The 22,767-nt window shown below is 46.4% G+C and overlaps 1 protein-coding gene across 1 annotated transcript in view; it reads right to left on the reverse strand.

Annotated features, from left to right (window-relative positions):
- The window catches only part of PRKCI (protein kinase C iota), a 127,592-nt gene extending 105,989 nt beyond the window's left edge, over positions 1-21,603 (reverse strand). The window contains exon 1 of the mRNA XM_069727341.1: positions 21,111-21,603. Coding sequence (XP_069583442.1) covers positions 21,111-21,190 — 80 coding nt within the window. The 5' untranslated portion in view covers positions 21,191-21,603. The remainder of the gene's footprint in view (positions 1-21,110) is intronic.
- Positions 21,604-22,767: the final 1,164 nt, after the last annotated feature.

Below are 22,767 nucleotides of genomic sequence, written 5' to 3' on the forward strand. Positions count from 1 at the left end.
AAGGTCAGGCAAGTTTGCCGGCCAATCACGCACAGTGATATTGTTGTTTTTAAACCAGGTATTGGTACTTTTGGCAGTGTGGACAGGTGCCAAGTCCTGCTGAAGAATGAAACTTCCATCTTCAAAAACCTTGTTGGCAAAGAGAAGCATGAAGTGCTCTAAAAATTTCCTGGTAGACGGCTGCGCTGATTTTGGTCTTGATAAAACACAATGGAGCTACACCAGCAGATGACATCCCCCCCCAACCATCACTGATTATGAAAACTTCACACTAGACCTCAAGCAGCTTGGATTGTGTACCTGTCCACTCTTCCTCCAGACTCTGGGACCTTGATTTCCAAATGAAATGCAAAATTTACTTTCATCCGAAACAACACCTTGGGCCACTGAGCAACAGTCCAGTTCTTTCTCTCCTTGGCCCAGGTAAAGGTACCGTCACACTTAGCGACGCTGCAGCGATACCGACAACGATCCGGATCGCTGCAGCGTCGCTGTTTGGTCGCTGGAGAGCTGTCACACAGACCGCTCTCCAGCGACCAACAATGCCGGTAACCAGGGTAAACATCGGGTTACTAAGCACAGGGCCGCGCTTAGTAACCCGATGTTTACCCTGGTTACCATCCTAAAAGTAAAAAAAAAAACACTACATACTTACCTACAGCCGTCTGTCCTCCAGCGCTGTGCTCTGCACTCCTCCTGTACTGGCTGTGAGCACAGCGGCCGGAAAACAGAGCGGTGACGTCACCGCTCTGCTTTCCGGCTGACCGACGCTCACAGCCAGTACAGGAGGAGTGCAGAGCACAGCGCTGGAGGACAGACGGCTGTAGGTAAGTATGTAGTGTTTTTTTTTTACTTTTAGGATGGTAACCAGGGTAAACATCGGGTTACTAAGCGCGGCCCTGCGCTTAGTTACCCGATGTTTACCCTGGTTACCAGTGAAGACATCGCTGAATCGGTGTCACACACACTGATTCAGCGATGTCTACGGGGAGTCCAGCGACCAAATAAAGTTCTGGACTTTCTTCCCCGACCAGCGACAGCACAGCAGGGGCCTGATCGCTGCTGCCTGTCACACTCGACGATATCGCTAGCGAGGACGCTGCAACGTCACGGATCGCTAGCGATATCGTCTAGTGTGACGGTACCTTAAGACGCTTCTGGCCTTGTCTGTTGGTCATGATTGGCTTGACACAAGGAATGCGACACATAGCCCATGTCCTGGATACGTCTGTGTGTGGTGGCTCTTGAAGCAATGACTCCAGCAGCAGTCCACTCCTTGTGAATCTCCCCTAAGATTTTGAATGGCCTTTTCTTAACAATCATTTCATGGCTGCGGTTATCCCGGTTGCTTGTGCATTTTTCTCTACCACACTTTTTCCTTCCACTCAACTTTCCATTATTATGTTTGGATACAGCATATCTGTGAACAGCGAGCTCCTTTAGCAATGACCTTTTGTGGCTTACCCTCCTTGTGGAGTGTGTCAATGACTGCCTTTTCTGGAGTCAGCAGTCTTCCCCCATGATCGTGGAGCACACTGAAACCGACTAAGGCCCCTTTCACATATCAGTTTTTGGCCGTCAGTCACAATCCGTTGGCTCGACAGATCTGTCGCAGATTGTGAAAACCTGATGCGATGGATCCGTTTTTTTGCCAGATCCGACTAATTGAATCCTTTAAAAAAATTAAAAAAATAATAGGAGCATGCTTAGTTTAAAAAATAAAAACGCAATCCGTAGCCGGATTCTGTCATTTGATGGATCTGGCGCCATAGGCTTCCATTCTAGCAAACGATGGATGGCAACGGATCCGTCGCTGTCCATTTTTTTGACGGAGACAAAAAAAGTTAGTTACTTTGTCCGCCATCTCCGGCCACCGGATCAACAATTTTCAACGGATCCGGCGAATGACACATGAAACGTGAGGCCAAACAGTCACAATCCGTTGCTAATACAAGTTTATGAGAAAAAAACGGATCCAGCGCCATCAGTCGCCGGATCAGTTTTTTTTTTTCCCTAAATTTTACAGATCCGGCGACTGATGGCAAAAAACTGATGTGTGAAAGGGGCCTAAGGGACCTTTTTAAACGATTAGGAAACCTTTGCAGGTGTTTAATTATTCCAATTTACTGAGATAATGACTTTGGTGTTTCATTGGCTGTAAGCCATAATCAACATAAACATAAATAAACACTTGAAATACATCACTCTGTCTGTAATGACTATTAAATATTAGTTTCACTTTTTGTATAGAACTTAAATATATTAACTTTGTGATGATATTCTACTTTAGTGAGAAGCACTTGTATATTATTATGCTTTGGTATCATATTCCACAGTGCTTTATAAACAGTATATAGCTAGTACTTGTCCAGAAAGAAAAATGGTGGCACTCACCCTCCGAATAAAATGTTCCTTTATTTCACGTTGTAACAAAGTTGCAGCGAGCTAATAGTGCAACATTTTATTCTGGACAATTTAAAAACTTTTTCTGATGTGCACCCGAACTCCTCTCGTTGACCGGTGTTTTTATGGGAACAGGGGATCTGCTGTCGGTATTTTCTCTTGTTTAACGGTATATATAGTTAATTCTGTTCTTTGGAAGGGAAGGTTCCCTTTAACTTTGAAATAGACTTAAGTGAACACAATGTTCGGTTTAACAAGGGCTCAAGACGGAGGCTGAATTTTATTCAGTGCTAAAATCTATTGTTAATTAGCTGCATACAGCCATACAGAGCTCGGCGACATTACAGCTACTTCATTTGCAAACATACGCCACAATAAATAGGACCTTGAAACATGACACCTAGATGACAGCACAGAAATGTGTGAAAGTAGCGAGTCACCTCCTCCCACGGGTATGACTATACAGTCCAGGGGTCTAGAGAATGTCGCAAACATATTGGAGACCACCACGTCACATACCTGGGTGTGTAATAGAAAGCAGCCCCATAGTTGGAAGTGTTCTAAATAAGCGTCAGTATAGGCGACTCAAAGTTACAGTATTCGTGATAACGTGTCACTCGGTACAAGCATGCTGGGCAGAAAATTAAAATTCACTCTAACACTGAGCTAGAGCATGCCACACCTATTAACGTTCCCATTATAAGGAACTAGGACCACCACACACAAATGAAGTGGTACCTATACTAGAGTCAAGTCCATCGTGATATGGTGTCATAATGTGCAAGTTTCTCTCATCATACTACAACAAACCAGTATACAATGAGTCACTGAAAACAGGTGGATACCTCAAAACCATATACCTGCCACATACTAAACAGGTAGAAAGTATCAAAACTATGCTTTATACATGTAAACCAGTCCTCAAGAAGAAAAAGCACAATCCACTAGTTGTTAGCAAACTTTTGATAAGTGTTTACCATCAGTGTGCCATCCATGTTTACCATCAGTGTGCCATCCATGTTTACCATCAGTGTGCCATCCATGTTTACCATCAGTGTGCCATCCATGTTTACCATCAGTGTGCCATCCATGTTTACCATCAGTGTGCCATTGTTTTTCTAGGATGAATAAAGAAATGACAAAGCTCCTCCTATACTGTACTTTGCAATGTTAAACTCGGACACCATCCATACCATGTATTTGTCACGGACAGCACATGGATATCACCCATATTTTTCATGCATAGACTTGCTTTGGCCCTTGTCATCCATGCTGCTGGAAAAAAACGGACATGTGCATAGCACAATAGGTTATAATGAGCATGTGTCACTGGTTAACCACTGCAGAAAGGAGCCAGAAGACCACCGCATCTGTTCTCTCCTACTCCTGCACTGATTAGGAGCACTTCACCTTCTTAGGTTGGTTTCACATTTGCGTTCGGGGGCTTTTCAGAGGGCTGCGTACTTCCGCCATCACGCTCCGCCTACTTCCACATGCGTCCTGCGTACCTATCTTTAACATTGGGTATGCAGTTGTTTTGATGAGCCTGCTATCCGCACAAGATGCAACTTCTTGCGTTCCTGTGCGGTCGTCAGGCGCGTCAAAACAACACATCCGCATTTCCTGTGTACCCAATGTTAAAGATAGGTACGCAGGACGCATGTTGAAGTTTGCGGAAGTAGGCGGAGCGTAACGGAGGAAGTACGCAGCCCTCCGAAAAAGCCCCTGAATGCAAATGTGAAATTAGCCTTACTAATCGGTGTAAATTTCTTTTGGCAGTGCAGGGGTTAATCTGCTCTGTTAAGTGTTCCTGGAGCCTTTAGGCTCTCAGCTGTGCACTGTTAGCCATTCCCATCTCCTATATAATCTGGGTCCTGGCTAGAAGTTCTGGCTTCTTTACTAATACCATGCGAAGAATAAGGCACCAAAACTTCTTAATTTCTTCTGAGTCTACAGGGTCCAGTTAGAAAATGAAGTAGTGGTGTTTTGGGGCAAAAATTGCTGGGCGTACAAATTTGGTTTTGGCCATCAGAGAAAAAGACTTTGAAAAAGGCTATCTCTGCGAGGCTGATGATGTCAATTGGATTCCTGATTGCAGCACAACATCAGGATTCTACGGCTCAATCATCGGGGAGTGAGATCCATACGGGGTCAGCAACGGTGGGAACCAGTTCATTTTCTGTCCTGGGGTGTTTGCGTAGCAGTTCGGTATCACTTGAGGAAGAGTTTGAAAAATAAAGGAAGGTGGGACCTTCTCCCCTTCAGTGTCGCAGGCAAGGAAAGAGTGTGCTTCCTCTGCTGAATACCGTGATTGGGACATTTTATCATGTCGGCGGAGAATATACCAAATTTTTATTCATGTGTGTACGTGTTTGATGTAAACTTTTATTTAGAGGAGACAAAAGAATCTAGAAAGAAAAAAGATAAATTGAATATAAAAAAAAAAATTTGATAAAATAAAAAAAAAAATTACTAAATGGACATCTGTTAAATTAAAAAAAAAAAAAACATACCGAGAGCCTGCAACCATATGACAATGACACGAACCCTATTTAGTAAAAAAAAAAAAAAAAAAAAAACTGTAGTAGTCGTGGACTACTACAGTATATTTTTTACTGTCCTTAATCTAGTACTATCAACTAACCTAAATAATTTTTGTTTGCATTTTTTTTTTCCACACACACACAAAAAAAAAAAATGATGGTAAGAACAATGCAACATCCAAAGTTATGTTCCCATCTCAAGGAAGGACACCACAACCAAACTAGGACCTAAATGTAAGTGCATTGGGCACCATTGTTTGTTGGGCAACAAATGTGGCACATCATTTTGTTTTTCTGTTTCTTTGACAACTTAAAAATGGAATGGATGTTGGAAATTTTAGTGTAATGTTCCAGTATTATAATGTCAACAATGAGAACCATTTAGAGAATTGCATTTCTACTTTTTCAAGCACTAGGTGTTGAACTTTAGAAACATTTACCTAATATACAGTGATAAAAGCTGTACTCTTAAGGTACCGTCACACAACGATATCGTTAACGATATCGTTGCTTTTTGTGACGTAGCAACGATATCGTTAAGGAAATCATTATGTGTGACAGCGACCAACGATCAAGCCCCTGCTGGGAGATCGTTGGTCGCTGAGGAAAGTCCAGAACTTTATTTCGTCGCTGGATCTCCCGCTGACATCGCTGGATCGGCGTGTGTGACGCCGATCCAGCGATGTCTTCACTGGTAACCAGGGTAAACATCGGGTTACTAAGCGCAGGGCCGCGCTTAGTAACCCGATGTTTACCCTGGTTACCAGCGTAAAAGTAAAAAAAAAAAAAAACACTACATACTTACCTTCCGTGTCTGTCCCCCGGCGCTGTGCTTCTCTGCACTGCCTGTGAGCGCCGGCCAGCCGGAAAGCAGAGCGGTGACGTCACCGCTGTGCTTTCCGGCTGACCGGCGCTGACAGTGCAGAGGAAAGCACAGCGCCGGAGGACAGACACGGAAGGTAAGTACATAGTGTTTGGTTTTTTTTACGTTTATGCCGGTAACCAGGGTAAACATCGGGTTACTAAGCGCGGCCCTGCGCTTAGTAACCCGATGTTTACCCTGGTTACCGGGGACCTCGGGATCGTTGGTGGCTGGAGAGCTGTCTGTGTGACAGCTCTCCAGCGACCAAACAGCGACGCTGCAGCGATCGACATCGTTGTCGGTATCACTGCAGAGTCGCTTAGTGTGACGGTACATTAACATCATGCATTTTTTTAGATTAGTGGGCCTTTAAATAAAAAAGTAAAGATTTTGAAGAAGCAATAACAAGCCAGTGTGATCCGCGCTTCACTGCAGATCAGGCAGTCATGCAAACACAGGCAGCTTTTACTTACGTTTAATGCTTTGTGTGTTCGGCTTCCTTAAAGATAAAGTAAAAGTCCCAACTGAGAACAAGCAACGTTTGTTGACACGACCATTTCATTCATGTCCTTATTACTATGATTTTGGAAGACAACTCTGCTTAATGACAACAAACTTGTGGACATTTATCTGACAAAAGAGGGAAATGCAGGTTACAGGGAATCTGCCAACAATCCATCACTTACATGTGATCTAGAAAAAGGACAGGTTGATAGTGACAATATTCTTTCTTCTGACTGACATGAGAGGGGAAAATAGCTGCAGTGGGACGTTGCCGAAGTTAAGCTGCTGCAGTGCTCGGAGCACCCACAACTCATGGCTGCAGCGAACATCCCTCTGCATGCAACAGATGTGACATAAGTGGGTTTTCAGAGTTAGGGCTTGTTCAGACGAGTGTATATTTGGACTGTGTTAACAAATGAGAGCACACAGACTTATTATATAGCCAGTGTGGTGGCATACATTTCAAGAAGACCAATTGTGTAGAAATTCATGCGCTGTATGTAATGGCAGCTCTGGCAGCCACCCAATATGGACGAGCTCATGGTCTGGTTTCCTATATGGCTGTCTGAACCAGTCCTTACACTTTCCTTTGGCCTTCAAACACTCAAAGTTTGAAATGCATGTAAATACATTCATGTGTTTGAAGGGCTACCCCTACATTTTTCCTAAGGGGGAAAAAAAACAGCTATACTCAGAACATGCTGCATGCTTATAAAATGCTAGGAAAACACCCCAAAACACTATGGCCCCAATTCATTAAGACAGGCATCTGACAACCGCCGGATGCCTTTGCCAGAATGGTTACTCCAGAATTCTGGGAGTCATTTATGCTACCTTTGTGGTGTAAGTTATGATGAATTTGCCATGCAGACATCGCCACGCTGTCGCAGCTCAGCCCACGGCAAGTGTCGCTATATTTCTTGCAGAACTCCAATTTGCACAAAACTTTAGCAGCATTTCAATGTATTTTTACACCGAAAAACAATCTGATGAATGTAGGTCAACCTGCTTGTATACAGGCCATAAGTCATCAAGACCAACATTTTTCACGCCGGTCTTGATGAGGAGACGGGTGAAGTGCAAGGATTCTAATTCATTAAGAGGCACACTTTTTCTGTGTCATATACATGGTGACCAGGGCCGTGGAGTCGTATATATTTGGTGGAGTTGGTATAAAATGGACCAACTCTGGCTCATAAAATATATAATAAAGAGTACAGCAGTACAATGCAGGAGGTGCTGTAAATTTGTTCGTAAGAATTTGGGAAAGTTATGAAATGTCCTATGTCTGTTCTGTTCCTGGTCTAAGGATCTCAGCCTCTAGTGGAGATAATCTGTGCTGCACTTTATGTCCATGATCAGCAGTGACCAGTGTTGTGGGGTCAGGAAAAGAGTCAGAAGTTTGGCTTACCGACTTCACAGCCCTGACGGTGACCTAGGTCTATAGGTTATAAAATGGCACAGTTTTATCAAGTTCAACTCCCCCCCCCCCCCCCCCCACACACACACACACACACACACCATTATACATTCTGTGCTGCAATTACTTGACACCCACAATGCCATTTGTTGTGAGAAAAGCATCCAGCCCTCCTGCTGTTACAGTATTTGCCATTCCTACCTCTTATGTACATTGGTTTTGATATGTTTGGTAATGCAGGAGTCATTGTTTCTCCCTTTAATGAATCAAGCTAGGCGCAAGGTGTTGTGTGCCTCGCCCCAAATCTTACTCCACGGAGACTGGAGCAAAATTTGTGGCAAAAAGGACATTACCACTCATGGGGAACATGACGAGCCCTGCACCAGCCTGCCCACTTTGCTTGAGGTCTGCAAACACATATTTGGAACATCTCTTCAAAAGCCTGCATTGCGCAGTTTGCACCTTTTCAAAGCTTTTTATACCAGAATACTGATGTCAAAGCTTTGATTAATCGGGGCCATGGACTTCTAAATATCCCTCGATACTCAGAGTATAAAATATCGGTGTTTGAAACAGCACTAAATCAAAGAAGTTCATCTACGAAAAATAGATTAAAAATATAAAAAAGGACATAGGTTTTTGCTTCCTCCTCCTGGCAATCAACAAAGCATATGGATTTAGAAGGCTAGACTGTAGACGGATCATCTCAAACCGCAAGTGAGATCTGCTGATACATTCAGCTTGGACTGCATACAACTGCCAGCTAATAGCAGGACTAGCCAAGTACCTTTCTGCAGTCCCTGCATGTAATGGCACGTGTCAGCCTTACACAAGTGGTTCAGGTGGTCTCAGCTGTGCTGGTTTCTCCACTGCAGTAAATGATGGCTCATCACTAGGTTATGCCACCACTCTCTAAACAGTGGGAGTCTGACTGCCCGGACCACCAACATTGCTCATAGTGAATGGGCTGCTGATATTCCCTTTACATCATTACTAATCGCTGTCTGTTGTATGTGCAGGAGAACTGCCAAGGATTTACATTTTCATTATTTTGATCCGGTGGTTGCCCCAGAGGCTCAATGCTCACTAAGCAGAATGGTGCATCATAACATTATAAAGCGAGAGTGCCCCTGTGAGAGGCTCTAGCAGACAGAGCTGAAGACTCTGCTGCCCCTTCAACCCTGGCGGCTCAGAGCTGCGCTAAATGTCAGAATTCAGACATAACATTCGCACAGTGGGGTACAGAGCTTATCACCTAGTGCATCACAATAGGGACACCATCATTAATATTGCGCAGTCACTGCATTCCTGTAAAGTTTATTATTCGCCCTTTTCGGTTCAGCTTTCAGATGATCGACCCACGTTTTGGAATCAGGCTTAAAAAAAACAAACAACAAAAAAAACAACAACAACTAAATACTGTATTTAATTGCATTGTTACAGACTGTGTGCATAATAAAAATCCAGATGTATGTGCCCCTCATGGTACATGTATTATGCTACCTGCAACAGGTGCCATTGGTGGTAGTCACCCAACAACCGTCATGACTCATATCTAAAAGGGATTTTTACTAAAAAGGCAAAACATACAGAGTAATGACAATTCTCTCTCAGCCAGGACATTCAGAAGACGTGAGACACTACATTTCTCACAGACATTCCAAAAATTCACAAGACTTACTGAAGAGGAACATGCAAACTGCCTCTTCTGAGAAAGATTTTGTTCTGAAGAGGAACAAAAATGCAATATAACAAATACTGGAAGCTGAAAGTCCACATCTGTCATCTGCGACAGTCCAAGGTTGTTAAATGCTACAGATGTACACAACTGCCATGATAATATATTCTGTCCTGCGATATACTATGTAAAGGGGGTTTATGGAAATAAGGATTACTGCAAAAAAACAGACCGGTTAAAAAAATAATAAAGAATTGATGCTCACTCTGTAAGGCTTGTTCCTGACTGAAGCCAGTCTTGCCACACCGGACTTGCCCACTCAGCCAATCACTGAAACAGAGGTGACCCATCTTAGGCTACGTTCACATTTGCGTTGTTGTGTGCTGCGTCGGCGACGCAACGCACAACGCACGCAAAACGCTGCGTTTTGTGATGCATGCGTTCTTGCGTTGTTGTGTGCTGCATCGGCGACGCAACGCACAACGCACGCAAAAACACATGCAAAACGCTGCGTTTTGTGATGCATGCGTTCATTTTTATAGCGCAAAAAAATGCAACAAGCAGCGTCCTCTGCGCCCTGACGCTTGCACCCAAAAAACGCATGCGTCACAAAACGCAACAAAACACATGTCCATGCGCCCCCCCCATGTTAAATATAGGGGCGCATGGGTCGCCGCGGTTGCACCCGACGCACCGCAAATGTGAACGTGGCCTTAGCCAGTGACTGGCTGCGAGGGCGTTTTCGGTAAATTCAAGAATGATAAGGACAGGGTCAGGAACCATAGACCAGGTAAGAGCTAGGATTGTATATGTGTAGGTCGGGGGGGGGGGGGGGGGGGGGGGGCAAGTTTTCATATAGATATGCATATTTTATTTAAATTTTAGAAATAATTTTTATTCCTCACAATTAAAGCAACTCCATCACCACAATAAACACAATTCTGCAAGAAGCAGAGAACCATACATGCCACCAAGGAAAGAATTGTCCATTGCCATGAAATGTGAACTGTGCTCATATCGCAATGCTCGGCCCAATCCTCAGACATATGAACAGGTCACCAGGTTTGTCCCATGTGAGATACGGCCATCACCTTTCAGCCCTGATATACCGTATTCTACAACGCAGTATACCAGCCCCAATCCAGCCTGTAAGACACGAAAAAGGTCTTTTTATACTATCTACGGGGCGGTCGGGTCCAGCATCGCTACACAGTCCGCTTCCTGCCTTCTTCTTGCGATGCTGTCCACCTATCTTCTGTTCCATGTGGATGACGAGTCCTACGTCATCCAGTGTCCCCGGTATCGCGCTCCTGCGCAGGCGTACTTCTCAGCACTGACCAGGGCAGAGTAAACTACTGCAGTGTACGTGCACCAGGGCTGTCTGGCCTTTTCCTGCGCACTTCAGTACTTTGCTCTGCCCTCAACAAAGAATAGTACACATGCACAGGAGCACGATGCCAGGGATCCACACAAAGCAAGCAGGAGGACACCATTGCAAGAAGGGAGGCACCGGACCGAGACAGCGACCCCCACTAGGCCGAACTGCCCTGTGAGAATTTAAAAAGGTCTTTGTCCTGTCTTCCAGGCCAAATTTGGGGCATATATACAGCATTATAGAATGCTTGCTGTATATCAGGGCTGAAAGTGGTGGCCTTATCTCACATGGCACACACGTGGTGACTAGTTCCCTTTAAGTCAGGACGAGAAACTGTACTATTGCCTGTGATACACATTAAGGGTATGTGCACACGTTCACGATTTCTTGCAGAAATTTCCTGACAAAAAAAACGGACATTTCTGCCAGAAATCCGCATGCTTTTTTTTCGTGGTTTTATGCGCTTTTGACGTGTTTTTCCCCAATGCATTAAATAGCGGGAAAACGCGAAAAATCTGCAAAATTAATGAACATGCTGTTTTTTTTTACCGCAATGTGTTTTTTTCACGGAAAAAAACGCGTTATGTGCACAAAAATTGCAGAATGCATTCTAAATGATAGGATGCATGTGTATGCGTTTTTTAATGCATTTTTATCGCGAAAAAAAACACGAAAAAACCTGAACGTGTGCACATAGCCTTAGGCTGGTATTTATTGCCTATATACAGTTAATGTTTTATAAAAATTGTTTCTTTTGCAACAGCTATTTCAGTTTCATATATCTAATAACTGTTGGACACAGTAATGTTTCTGCCTTGAAATGAGGTTTATTGTACTAACAGAAAATGTGCAATCTGCATTCAAACAAAATTTGACAGGTGCATAAGTATGGGCACACCACCAGAAAAGTGACATTAATATTTAGTAGATCCTCCTTTTGCAAAAATAACAGCCTCTAGTCGCTTCCTGTAGCTTTTAATGAGTTCCTGGACCCTGGATGAAGGTATTTTTGACCATTCCTCTTTACAAAACAATTCCAGTTCAGTTAAGTTTGATGGTCGCCGAGCATGGACAGCCCTCTTCAAATGATCCCACAGATGTTCAATGATATTCAGGTCTGGGGACTGGGATGGCCATTCCAGAACAGTGTAATTGTTCCTCTGCATGAATGCCTGAGTAGATTTGGAGCGGTGCTTTGGATCATTGTCTTGCTGAAAGATCCATCCCCTGCCTAACTTCAACTTTGTCACTGATTCATGAACATTATTGTCAAGAATCTGCTCATACTGAGAGGAATCCATGCGTCCCTCAACTTTAACAAGATTCCCGCTGCCGGCATTGGCCATACAGCCCCAAAGCATGATGGAACCTCCACCAAACATACAACACACAGGGCACGCAACATACAACACACAGGGCACGCAACATACAACACACAGGGCACGCAACATACAACACACAGGGCACGCAACATACAACACACAGGGCACGCAACATACAACACACAGGGCACGCAACATACAACACACAGGGCACGCAACATACAACACACAGGGCACGCAACATACAACACACAGGGCACGCAACATACAACACACAGGGCACGCAACATACAACACACAGGGCACGCAACATACAACACACAGGGCACGCAACATACAACACACAGGGCACGCAACATACAACACACAGGGCACGCAACATACAACACACAGGGCACGCAACATACAACACACAGGGCACGCAACATACAGTAATGGCCAAAAGTATTGACACCCCTGCAATTCTGTCAGATAATACTCATTTTCTTCCTGAAAATGATTGCAAACACAAATTATTTGGTATTATTATCTTCAATTTGTCTTAAATGAAAAAAACACAAAAAGAATTGTCCTAAAGCCAAATGGGATATAATTCCACACCAAACATAAAAAAGGGGGTGGAAAAAAGTATTGGCACTGTTCGAAAAATCATGTGATGCTTCTCTAATTTGTGTAATTAACAGCACCTGTAACTTACCTGTGGCACCTAACAGGTGTTGGCAATAACTAAATCACACTTGCAGCCAGTTGACATAGATTAAAGTTGACTCAACCTCTGTCCTGTGTCCTTGTGTGTACCACATTGAGCAGGGAGAAAAGAAAGGAGACCAAAGAACTGTCTGAGGACTTGAGAAACCAAATTGTGAGGAAGCATGAGCAATCTCAAGGCTACAAGTCCATCTCCAAAGACCTGAATGTTCCTGTGTCTACCGTGCGCAGTGTCATCAAGAAGTTTAAAGGGACACTGTCACCTGGATTTGGAGGGAACAATCTTCAGCCATGGAGGCGGGGTTTTTGATTCACCCTTTCCTTACCCGCTGGCTGCAATATTGGATTGAAGTTCATTCTCTGTCCTCCATAGTACACGCCTGCGCAAGGTAGACACAGGAACATTCAGGTCTTTGGAGATGGACTTGTAGCCTTGAGATTGCTCATGCTTCCTCACAAAACCCCGCCTCATGGCTGAAGATTGTTCCCTCCAAATTCAGATGACAGTGTCCCTTTAAAGCCCATGGCACTGTGGCTAACCTCCCTAGATGTGGACGGAAAAGAAAAATTGACAAGAGATTTCAACGCAAGATTGTGCGGATGTTGGATAAAGAACCTCGACTAACATCCAAACAAGTTCAAGCTACCCTGCAGTCCGAGGGTACAGCAGTGTCAACCCATACTATCCGTCGGCGTCTGAATGAAAAGGGACTGTATGGTAGGAGACCCAGGAAGACCCCACTTCTTAGGCCGGCTTCACACTTGCGAGTTTTACGGACGTAAGAGCGCAGAAACTACGTCCGTAAAACTCGCAAAAAATACGGCACAATTATTCTCTATGCCCCTGCTCCTATCTGCCGTATTTTACTGATCAGTATTATACGGCTTTCTACGGCCGTACAAAATCGCAGCAGGCTGCGTTTGTCACCGTACTGCGCAAGAAATACGCCAATGAAAGTCTATGGAAGCGTGAAAAATACGACTTTCACACGGACAAGCAGTGTGACTTGCGAGAAATACGCAGCGCTGTTAGAGAGAAAAGCCGGTAATTCAGTGCGGTGTACAGTAAAATCACACTGACAGCTTACAGTCCAATAGGTAGAATAAATGTGTACACATAGAATAGGTATATATATATATATATATATATATATATATATATATATATCAGTGAGACACATATGTATATATATTAATATTTATTCCAGCGCTATACAGCTTGAAAGCCGGTAATTCAATTACCGGCTTTTTCTTTCTCCTTCCTAAAACCCGACATGATTTGAGACATGGTTTACATACAGTAAACCATGTCTTCTCTCCATTTTTTTTTGCAGATTCCACACTACTAATGTCAGTAGTGTGTATCTGCAAAATTTGGCCGTTCTAGCTCTTAAAATAAAGGGTTAAATGGCGGAAAAAATTGGCGTGGGCTCCCGCGCAATTTTCTCCGCCAGAGTAGTAAAGCCAGTGACTGAGGGCAGATATTAATAGCCTGGAGAGGGTCCATGGTTATTGGCCCCCCCCTGGCTAAAAATATCTGCCCCCAGCCACCCCAGAAAAGGCAGATCTGGAAGATGCGCCTATTCTGGCACTTGGCCACTCTCTTCCCATTCCCGTGTAGCTGTGGGATATGGGGTAATGAAGGGTTAATGCCACCTTGCTATTGTAAGGTGACATTAAGCCTAATTAACAATGGAGAGGCGTCAATTATGACACCTATCCATTATTAATCCAATTGAATGAAAGGGTTAAATAAAACACAAACACATTATTTAAAATTATTTTAATGAAATAAAAACAATGGTTGTTGGAGTATTTTATTCTACGCCCAATCCAATCACTGAAGACCCTCGTTCTGTGAAAGAAAAAACATAATAAACCAACAATATACTTACCCTCCGCAGATCTGTAACGTCCAACGATGTAAATCCTTCTGAAGGGGTTAAAACATTTTGCAGCAAGGAGCTTTGCTAATGCAGGCTGCTCCTCGCTGCAAAACCCCGGGGAATGAGTCTAAATATAGATCAATGAGCTATATTTAGCTTCATTTGCGGTGAGGCGCCCTCTGCTGGATGTTCATAGATCGTGGGAAATTTCCTAGAAAGCTCCCAGGTTTTCTAGGCAAGTTCCCACGATCTATAAACAGCCAGCAGAGGGCGCCTCACCGCAAATGAAGCTAAATATAGCTCATTGATCTATATTTAGACTCATTCCCCGGGGTTTTGCAGCGAGGAGCAGCATGCATTAGCAAAGCTCCTTGCTGCAAAATGTTTTAACCCCTTCAGAAGGATTTACATCGTTGGACGTTACAGATCTGCGGAGGGTAAGTATATTGTTGGTTTATTATGTTTTTTCTTTCACAGAACGAGGGTCTTCAGTGACTGGATTGGGCGTAGAATAAAATACTCCAACAACCATTGTTTTTATTTCATTAAAATAATTTTAAATAATGTGTTTGTGTTTTATTTAACCCTTTCATTCAATTGGATTAATAATGGATAGGTGTCATAATTGACGCCTCTCCATTATTAATTAGGCTTAATGTCACCTTACAATAGCAAGGTGGCATTAACCCTTCATTACCCCATATCCCACCGCTACACGGGAATGGGAAGAGAGTGGCCAAGTGCCAGAATAGGCGCATCTTCCAGATGTGCCTTTTCTGGGGTGGCTGGGGGCAGATATTTTTAGCCAGGGGGGGGGCAATAACCATGGACCCTCTCCAGGCTATTAATATCTGCCCTCAGTCACTGGCTTTACTACTCTGGCGGAGAAAATTGCGCGGGAGCCCACGCCAATTTTTTCCGCCATTTAACCCTTTATTTTAAGAGCTAGAACGGCCAAATTTTGCAGATACACACTACTGACATTAGTAGTGTGGAATCTGCAAAAAAAAATGGAGAGAAGACATGGTTTACTGTATGTAAACCATGTCTCAAATCATGTCGGCTTTTAAGAAGGAGAAAGAAAAAGTCGGTAATTGAATTACCGGCTTTCAAGCTGTATAGCGCTGGAATAAATATTAATATATATACATATATGTGTCTAATGACATATATATATATATATATATATATATATATATATATATATATATATATATATATATATATATATATATATATATATATACACACTATATATATATATATATATATATATATAGTATATATATATATATATATATATATATATATATATATATATATATATATATTTTGTTCTTTTTGGGACACATGGATCATTTCTATAGCGGTATGTTGGTTTTGCAAGCCTGCGAGAAAACCACGCAGTACGGATGCCATACGGATTACATACGGAGGATGCCATGCGCAAAAAACGCTGACACACCCTGCCTACGGAGGAGCTACGGACCACTATTTTCGGGACATTTCAGCGTATTACGGCCGTAATATACGGACCGTATTTTCATACGCTGAGTGTGAAGCCGGCCTTACCCCGAGACATAAAAAAGCCAGGCTGGATTTTGCCAAAACTTACCTGAAAAAGCCTAAAACGTTTTGGAAGAATGTTCTCTGGTCAGATGAGACAAAAGTAGAGCTTTTTGGGCAAAAGGCATCAACATAGAGTTTACAGAGAAAAAAAAAAGAGGCATTCAAAGAAAAGAACACGGTCCCTACAGTCAAACATGGCAGAGGTTTCCTGATGTTTTGGGGTTGCTTTGCTGCCTCTGGCACTGGACTGCTTGACCGTGTGCATGGCATTATGAAGTCTGAAGACTATCAACAAATTTTGCAGCATAATGTAGGGCCCAGTGTGAGAAAGCTGGGTCTCCCTCAGAGGTCATGGGTCTTCCAGCAGGACAATGACCCAAAACACACTTCAAAAAGCACTAGAAAATGGTTTGAGAGAAAGCACTGGAGACTTCTAAGGTGGCCAGCAATGAGTCCAGGCCTGAATCACATAGAACACCTGTGGAGAGATCTATAAATGGCAGTTTGGAGAAGGCACCCTTCAAATATCAGGGACCTGGAGCAGTTTGCCAAAGAAGAATGGTCTAAAATTCCAGCAGAGCATTGTAAGAAACTCATTGATGGTTACCGGAAGCGGTTGGTCGCAGTTATTTTGGCTAAAGGTTGTGCAACCAAGTATTAGGCTGAGGGTGCCAATACTTTTGTCTGGCTCATTTTTGGAGTTTTGTGTGAAATGATCAATGTTTTGCTTTATTCTCTTTTGTGTTTTTTCATTTAAGACAAATTAAATGAAGATAAGAATAAATAATTTGTGTTTGCAATCATTTTCAGGAAGAAAATGAGTATTATCTGACAGAATTGCAGGGGTGTCAATACTTTTGGCCATGACTGTAGCACAGCCCACGGAGTACATCACACAGCCCACGGAGTATACAACACTGCCCATGTAGTATATAGCAGCCACGCGGTATATAACACTGCCCACGCAGTATTTAGCAGTGTAGGCACCATATCCCTCTTAAAAAAAAAAATACCGGTAATTAAAATAAAAAAAAAAATAGTTATATACTCACCCCCTGGGATCCAGCGAAACTCTGGCGATGCGCGCGAGGCTGCTGCCATCTTCCGTTCCCAGGATGCATTGTGAAATCACCCAGATGACTTAGCGGTCTCGTGAGACCGCTAAGTCTCCTAGGTAATTTCGCAATGCATCTCTGGGAACGGAAGATGGAGGCCGGCGCAAGCGCATCGTCGAACGACGGAAGGTGAGAATAGCAGGTTTTTTTTATTATTTTTAACATTACATCTTTTTACTATTGATGCTGCATCGGCAGCATCAATAGTAAAAAAGTTGGGGACACACAGGGTTAATAGCAGCGGTAACGGAGTGCGGTACCCGCGGCCCGTTACCGCTGGCATTAACCCTGTGTAAGCGGTGACTGGAGGGGATTACGGAGCGGGCGCCGGGCACTGACTGCAGGGGAGTAGGGGAGGGACTAATCGGACTGTGCCCGTCGCTGATTGGTCGCGGCAGCCATGACAGGCAGCTGGCGAGACCAATCAGCGACGCGGGATTTCTGTTACGGAAGTTGCCGACAAAGACGAAAGTACCCCTTAGGCCAGTGTTCCCCAACTCCGGTCCTCAAGAGCCACCAACAGGTCATGTTTTCAGGATTTCCTTAGCATGGTGATTGAATGCTTGCCTGTCCAGGTGATACAATTATCACCTGTGCAATACTACGGAAATCCTGAAAACATGACCTGTTGGTGGCTCTTGGGGAACACTGCCTTACACAATTATATATATAGATGGACACTGTCGGTGCTTCAGAGTGAGGCGCTATTATGTACTTTCTACTGTGACAATAGTTGGTTTTCCCTGTATTGATTTGTTATCCGTTTCATGTGGACAGCGCCCTTCATGGTATATTCATCAGATGATTGACAGGGTGCCCAATAATTGGGGTCTCTACCAACCTTGAGGACAAGGTGATAGTTTTCTATGCAGATAATGAGCGCAGCACTGACCAGTGGAAGGATGATGTGTGGCTCTGCTGCAGTAGTTGAATGTGACTCTCACTCTTTTCTAGTTGTAGCGTTTGCAGGCTCTCGAGACATCGCAGTTGGGAAACATGAGATGTGGAATGTCACCTTTTTGACAATACACTTGTACTACAAGTTCTAACATTTTCAGACCATCCCACCCTAACTTCTAGCAAATGCTAAATAGCGGTACATAGGGGCAGGGCGCACGTATGCTGCTCACGGCGGCGGCTGGTGGCCATTTATCACCATGATCTCATACAGTACTGTGGAGAAAAATATTGTGTTTTAGATGACGCGAGTAGCGAGCTAATTATTTCTATGCCTACTACTGTGAAGATAGAGGTTTACCCTGAGGTCCCCCCAGAATATACCAGTCATAATGCTAATGTCTACTTATGTGGTGGCAGTCACCAGGCCCAGGAGTCACATCTATTGTGCTCCCCTATAGTTATGCCCCTGAGGGGAGTGATCACATGCTTCTTACCGTATAATCAGCTTTACTATGAAATATGGCATAGAAAGTAAGAGCAATACCAGCGCTGTACAAGGGCTCATTTGTTACTCAGATGCTATAAATACATAACTCACAGAACTTTCAATTACTGCATCCATTGTTGTAGTCATATATACAATACATGTCAAATTACTCAGATAGTGACCGGGCATCCCCCACAGAGCCGATGCCCCAGGGTTCTCCCTCCCAGCAGAGTTACCGGCACCGCAGCCCCAGGGTTCTCCCTCCCAGCAGAATTACCGGCGCCGCTGCCCCAGGGTTCCCCTCCCAGCAGAATTACCGGCGCCGCTGCCCCAGGGTTCCCCTCCCAGCAGAATTACCAGCGCCGCTGCCCCAGGGTTCCCCTCCCAGCAGAATTACCAGCGCCGCTGCCCCAGGGTTCCCCTCCCAGCAGAATTACCAGCGCCGCTGCCCCAGGGTTTCCCTCCCAGCAGAATTACCAGCGCCGCTGCCCCAGGGTTCCCCTCCCAGCAGAATTACCAGCGCCGCTGCCCCAAGGTTCCCCTCCCAGCAGAATTACCAGCGCTGCTGCACCAGGGTTCCCCTCCCAGCAGAATTACCAGCGCCGCTGCCCCAGGGTTCCCCTCCCAGCAGAATTACCAGAGCCACTGCCCGAGGGTTCTCCCTCCCAGCAGAGTTACCGACACCGCTGCCCCAGGGTTCTCCCTCCCAGGAGAGTTACCGGCACCGTAGCCCCAGGGTTCTCCCTCCCGGCAGAGTTACCGATGCCACTGACCCAGGGTTCTCCTCCTGGCAGAGTTACCCGCGCCGCTGACCCAGAGTTCTCCTCCCAGCAGAGTCACCAGCGCCACTGCCCGAGGGTTCTCCTCCCGGCGGAGTTACCAGCACCACTGACCCAAGGTTCTCCTCCCAGCAGAGCTACCGGTGCAGCTGACCCATGGTTCTCCCTCCTGGCGGAGTTACCGGCACCGCTGACCCAGGGTTCTCCCTCCCGGCAGAGTTACCGACACCGCTGCCCCAGGGTTCTCCCTCCCAGCAGAGTTACCGACACCACTGCCCCAGGGTTCTCCCTCCCAGCAGAGTTACCGACACCACTGCCCCAGGGTTCCCCTCCCAGCAGAGTTACCGACACCGCTGCCCCAGGGTTCTCCCTCCTGGCAGAGTTACCGACACCGCTGCCCCAGGGTTCTCCCTCCCAGCAGAGTTACCGGCACCGTAGCCCCAGGGTTCTCCCTCCCGGCAGTTACCGATGCCACTGACCCAGGGTTCTCCTTCTGGCAGTTACCCACGCCGCTGACCCAGAGTTCTCCTCCCAGCAGAGTCACCAGCGCCACTGCCCGAGGGTTCTCCTCCCGGCGGAGTTACCAGCACCACTGACCTAAGGTTCTCCTCCCAGCAGAGCTACCGATGCAGCTGACCCATGGTTCTCCCTCCTGGCGGAGTTACCGGCACCGCTGACCCAGGGTTCTCCCTCCTGGCAGAGTTACCGATGCAGCTGACCCAGGGTTCTCCCTCCCGGCGGAGTTGCCAGCACCGCTGACCCAGGGTTCTCCCTCCCGGCAGAGTTACCAGCGCCGCTGACCCAGGGTTCTCCCTCCTGGCAGAGTTACCAGCGCCGGTGACCCAGGGTTCTCCCTCCTGGCGGCGTTACCAGCACCGCTAACCCAGGGTTCTCCCTCCCGGCAGAGTTACCAGCACCGCTGACCCAGGGTTCTCCCTCCCGGTGGAGTTACCAGCACCGCTGACCCAGGGTTCTCCCTCCCGGTGGAGTTACCGGCACCGCTGACCCAGGGTTCTCCCTCCTGGCAGAGTTACCAGCACCGCTGACCCAGGGTTCTCCCTCCCGGTGGAGTTACCAGCACCGCTGACCCAGGGTTCTCCCTCCCGGTGGAGTTACCGGCACCGCTGACCCAGGGTTCTCCCTCCCGGCAGAGTTACCAGCACCGCTGACCCAGGGTTCTCCCTCCCGGTGGAGTTACTGGCACCGCTGACCCAGGGTTCTCCCTCCCGGCAGAGTTACCAGCGCCGCTGACCCAGGGTTCTCCCTCCTGGCAGAGTTACCAGCGCCGGTGACCCAGGGTTCTCCTCCCCGCAGAGCCACCAGTGCTGCTGCCCCGGATTTCCCCCGCAGAGCCCACGCTTCCATTTAGCATGAATCAGTGCAACAAGTGGTAGCATGAACCAAAACTATGTGTAACCACATGGGTGTCTGCCCAGAATCCACCTATGATGCCATACCATGCTACTGGTGCCAGTCACCCTGGGCGAGGAGTCTCTGGACCACTGAGGGTGCACAGGAGAAGCCCACCCCAGGCGGAGACACTGCCCCGCACTACTCACCCTTTGAAATACGCCTTGACCCGGACTTGGTGCGAGTTCTCGGCGGGCTGGGACATGGTGCTGTCCCTCTGTGTCGGCATGTCCTCCAGTGGTGCAGCTCTCAGCGCCCGCTGTGCCCCTCACTGACAGACTGACCCCCGGCGGCACCGTGCGCTCCTCGCTCCCACCTACTGCTGTTCCCTGTCCCGAATCCTAGTTCAGCAGCCGGGAAGACCGTACCAACTAGCACACATCCGGGGGAGGGGCCTGCCCTGCCCTGCACACAGCCTCAGTGCGGGGATAGGTGGGAGAGGCGGTGACACTGCGCAGCACCCCTCCGCTCAGCCCTGCGCCCGCCCGGCGTGTAGTCAGCGGATGTTACGTCCCGGATGCAGCCGGTTCAGCTGCGGGTCAGTGTGCGGAGGACGGGGGTCCCGGGGCACTGCGACTGCGGCACATCTGTGCAGACCGTGCAGCATGGAAAGCGTTAGGATGAGACAAAAGTCCCAAGTCTACGTTACTGCATCAATCGCGTCACCCCTGCAGCCAATCACAGGCGAGATCGGCGCAGGGAGGTCTCCCTGGGGGGGAATAGTTTATTTCCTGCAGCAGAAGGGGCTCTCAGTGCGGGGGCAGCACAAAGTAATGGACAACTCCTTCTTGATCAAAATATTTGGCCCCAATAAAATAAAGAAGCCTATACTCCTCCCCTCCGGTTCCAGCGGTGTCGGCACTCGCTCTCCCCGCTCCGTGTGGTTGTTGTGACATGTGACCCCGGCGCCCAATCAGCGCTGTGTCCCTGACTCCGCCTTCAGACAAACTGAACCAGGAAGTCCGGGCTGCAGCTGATCTCTGACTTCCTCTTCATGTTGGATTTGTCTGAAGGTGGGATAATATGCAAATTGCTTCTTCTGAGAAAAAGAGGACTTCTCTATAGCGCCACCTGCTGGAAGTAGCGATCCTACAAGTCACAATCAACTCTTTAACGAGTCGTGCAATATGACAGGATAAAAGCCAAATTAGTATCTCAATTCGCAGACATGGTGTTTCGGGCTGTTGGCCCTCGTCAGTGCGAAGCATGAGAACTAATTTGGCTAGGTGAGGGGCTCTGGACTGCGGTCTAAGGGGTAAGGTTTCTCCTTTTGGAGAGGACAGTGACGCCAGCAATGATTGGGCGCCGGGATCACGTGTCACAGGAGCCCTGGGACCGTGAGTGCTGACACTGCAGGAATGTCGCCAGCATGGGAGGGAAGTAAAGGTTTTTTAATCTATTGGGGCCAAGCGTGGGGTATAAGAGAACGTTGTCCAAGTACTGTACAACTTCTGTAGCTTCAGATCAGTCTTATATATGCAGGAAAACGTTTGGGAACACAACAGGTTCCCTTTAAAGATGGGTGTTTGCTATGGAAACAGCCAGAATCATGCACTGCAACTTTTTAAAAATGACTTTTTTTGAAAGGGAACCTGTCAGCAGGAATGTACACAGTAACCTACACAGTGTCAGGTCGGCGCTGTTATACTGAACACAGTGATACCTTGGTTGATTAAATCCGTCTTGTGGTTGTTGTTTAACCCCTTCCCGACCTTTGACGCCACGTAGGCGTCATGAAAGTCGGTGCCATTCCAACCCATGACGCCTATGCGGCGTCATGGAAAGATCGCGTCCCTGCAGATCGGG

Source organism: Ranitomeya imitator, chromosome 5 (genome assembly GCF_032444005.1).
Source record: "Ranitomeya imitator isolate aRanImi1 chromosome 5, aRanImi1.pri, whole genome shotgun sequence".
In the NCBI taxonomy this organism is placed as follows: Eukaryota; Metazoa; Chordata; class Amphibia; order Anura; family Dendrobatidae; genus Ranitomeya; species Ranitomeya imitator.